Below are 3,054 nucleotides of genomic sequence, written 5' to 3'. Positions count from 1 at the left end.
ACCATGGCATCTTGGGACCGAATTTCTGAAATAGATTTGAATTGCTTGCGAGCTTCAGCTTGCTTATGGAAAAAACTAGTATTTTTGTCGCCGACTTGTAACCATAAGTTTCTGGATTTTGGTCTCCAATATTCCTCTTCATCCCTACTGGCTCTATGGAGAGTTTTTTGCAGCTCGATTTCTCTTTGCATCAGACTGTGAGAAACAACAGAGTTCTCCATTGCAGATTGGTGGGCAGCAAGGTTTTCTAAGGATTCTTTTCTCTTGGCAGCGGGTGTTTTCAGAGTTTTGGCCCACTCCTTGAGTCTTCTTTTAAGGCCCCTCAATTTTTCTTCCCATACATAGAATGGGGATCCCAAGATCTACCGATTCCAAGCTTCTGAAACCACTTCATGAAACCCATCTTGCTGGATCCACATAGGACTGAATCTAAAGGGTATTGGCCCAAGGTTTTCATCCAGGGAGAGCTCGAGGCTAATAGGTTTATGATCAGAGGTGCAGTTTGGGAGGATTTTAGAAGAGGCTGAGAGACCACAAGTAAGGAAAGAGGATTGGAGAAGGAATCTTTCCAGGCGAGCAGCTATGTGGTTAGGCCCTATTCTTTTGTTAGTCCAGGTATATTTCCCTTCAGTGGGCTTGATATCCTCAAGATCCCAGTCTAGCATAATGTCTTCCACCCATTCTCTAGCTGGGTCCCTTACTGGGGAACCACCCTTCTTCTCATCACTGGCTAAAGTGACATTCAGATCACCTGCAATAATGATATTTTCTAGATTATGCAATAATAGAAAGGACTGGATCGAGTTCCAGCAAAGTTTTTTCTCCGTTGGAAGGACCGGAGCATAAATATTGAACATACTTACTTGTTGACCAGAGTTTTTGTGAAGGAGCTGGGTGAAGATCCAATGAGAGCAGTTTTCTTCTTGAATCAACTCATATTTGGAGTTGTCCCAGAAGTAGGCAAGCCCGCCAGAGGCGCCCTTAGCACTGACAGCACTTCCGGGGCCTTTGTGCCAGAATGTCTTACTAGTTTGGAGGAGCAGATTATCCTCCATCTTTGTCTCCTGGATGAGTAGGATTTCAGGCGAATGGATCCTGACAATATCTTTCAGGGCTTCTTCTTTCAGTTTGCTACCTAACCCTCTGCAGTTCCAGGAGACGTACTTCATTATTTACTAATTTTGGAGGTGGTGGCTCCTTTTGGAGCTCTGCTCTGCTTTCGTCTGGATCTGGTGTTCATCATTCTTTTGAGGGTTTTCTGGGATCCTTGCAGGACGTCCAGATAAGTTTTCTCCTCTCTCTGTTTCTTCTTAGATTTCTGACCCCTAGCCGACTTGATAGGGGTGATTTGAGAGCCATCTGATTCGGTGTCTCTCTCTTCTGACTCTTCACCCGAGTCAGAAGCTAGGCTAATATGCTCCTCAGTACCTTCGTTTCCCCTTTGATCAGCAGCAGCTGGAGGATCGGTTGGGTTTTCTTCGTTTTCTTTCAGCTTATTCGGTTGGTCTTCTGTTTCTTCGTGACTCTCTGTTACAATCACCTTTTCAACTGATGGGGGGCCTTCTTTTGTGATTGGTTTGGTCTGAGAGATGGGCTGGGGTTTCCCCATTGTTCCAGTTTTTGTCTGAACAGCAGGCTTTGAGACTACTTTGCCTTTTTTTATCTCTTTCCATCCTTCTTCTTCCACCTTATCCTTTGATGGGGCTTTAGGGCAGTTTCGTTGGAAGTGACCATGCTCATGACAGATTCTGCACTTAAAGGGCAGTTGCTCGTAGTCCAGTTTCTGGTAGTGATGCCAATCTCCAACTGATAGTTTAACGGCTTCCGGCAGACCAGCTTCCAAGTCGACTTCCACGCAGATTCTTGCGCAGGTGTATTGGCCTCTATTGTCAGCTTTGTCTATGAATCGACCCAGCCCGTTTCCAATTTTTTGAAGGGATTGATAACTCCAGCAGTGGATTGGCAGGTTGGGGAGCCGGACCCAAACAGGAACCTCTTTTGGTACGTCGACTGAAGGGTCGAAGTCAGGGGTCCATTTGTTCAGGAAGAGGCCTTGGTTTCCCATGAAATACGGTCCGTTTCTGAACACCAGGTCACGATCATCCTTGGTAGTGAATTCGAAAATGAAGAATCCTCTACCGACAGCATAAAAAATCATGCTGTTCGACAGTAAAGGCCTCCAATTTCGTTGGACCCATTCATCTGTCGATTTTGTTGAAGGCCATCTACCCATAAATTTCCCGACCAGCCCTCTGTCAGCCAAGGCGAGCTATTTTGATCGGCTGTTCTTCAAGCAGAGCAATCTCAGGTATTTCTTCGAGTTTTTTAATGAATGTCGGTACTTCAGGAGGAGATCGTTTTCTCTCTTTCTGAGACAGCAGGTTATCGAATGCGGTTGATGATGAGTTTGGCAGGGGGGATAAGTCTCTATGCCCCCAGGAGCTCCCATGGCAGCGACGGCTCAGTACGCAGCTTGACCTAATCGCAGAGAGGAGCGCGCGCGTGAAATTTTCCTTATTCAGGAAAAATCTCCAGAGGTCATCTATGTTACTCTCACAAAGGGGCAAGTATTTGGAACTAATATTGGGATCATCCTTGGAGACCCTAAATAAAACATTTTTAACGATTAAAAAAATCTAAAATAAAAAATAAAATTTGGAAAAAAAACTTTTATAAAATTTAAAATTAAAATGGGGCGGCAGGAGCAGGAGGGTAATAACTTTGCCCTGACCAATACGTTGAAATAAAATACTCATGGGGCTTAAGGGTTGCAACAAACAACAAAGCAGAATTGCTAACAATGTAGAAAGGGTTACTCCTTCATAAAGAAAATCAAAGTAATAGGTGACTCCTTAATAGAAATAAGGATGTTTTCTCCCATGATTGCAAAACAAAAGGATAAAAAATCTACCCTAGTGTTGAGAATTGAACATCAATTAGAAAACTTCGAACAATATGAATTGTTTCATATCTTTCGTCACCTTAATTCCGTCATTGATGACCTGGAAAATCACGGGGTTCTCTTGGGTGAGGGCAAGTGCGAGACAAATGGGA

At 44.0% G+C, this 3,054-nt stretch overlaps 1 protein-coding gene across 1 annotated transcript; it reads right to left on the bottom strand.

Annotated features, from left to right (window-relative positions):
• Window positions 1–362: 362 nt before the first annotated feature.
• On the bottom strand, window positions 363–1,169 carry LOC149260674 (uncharacterized). The gene has a single exon (XM_089460935.1). It carries the CDS (start codon window positions 1,167–1,169, stop codon window positions 363–365), a length of 807 nt encoding a protein of 268 aa, XP_089317061.1.
• Between the last annotated feature and the right edge of the window lie 1,885 nt (window positions 1,170–3,054).

The sequence above is a fragment of the Pinus tabuliformis genome, chromosome 6 (assembly GCF_031772625.1).
Source record: "Pinus tabuliformis cultivar Carrire ecotype Pingquan chromosome 6, CPIR1, whole genome shotgun sequence".
NCBI lineage: Eukaryota > Viridiplantae > Streptophyta > Pinopsida > Pinales > Pinaceae > Pinus > Pinus tabuliformis.
Note: the sequence above shows the minus strand (reverse complement) of the source record. Positions and strands in the feature narration are given on the sequence as shown.

Coding starts and splice junctions, on each gene's coding strand:
- LOC149260674 (XM_089460935.1), bottom strand. CDS start 1,169: ATGAAGTACGTCTCCTGGAACTGCAGAGGGTTAGGTAGCAAACTGAAA.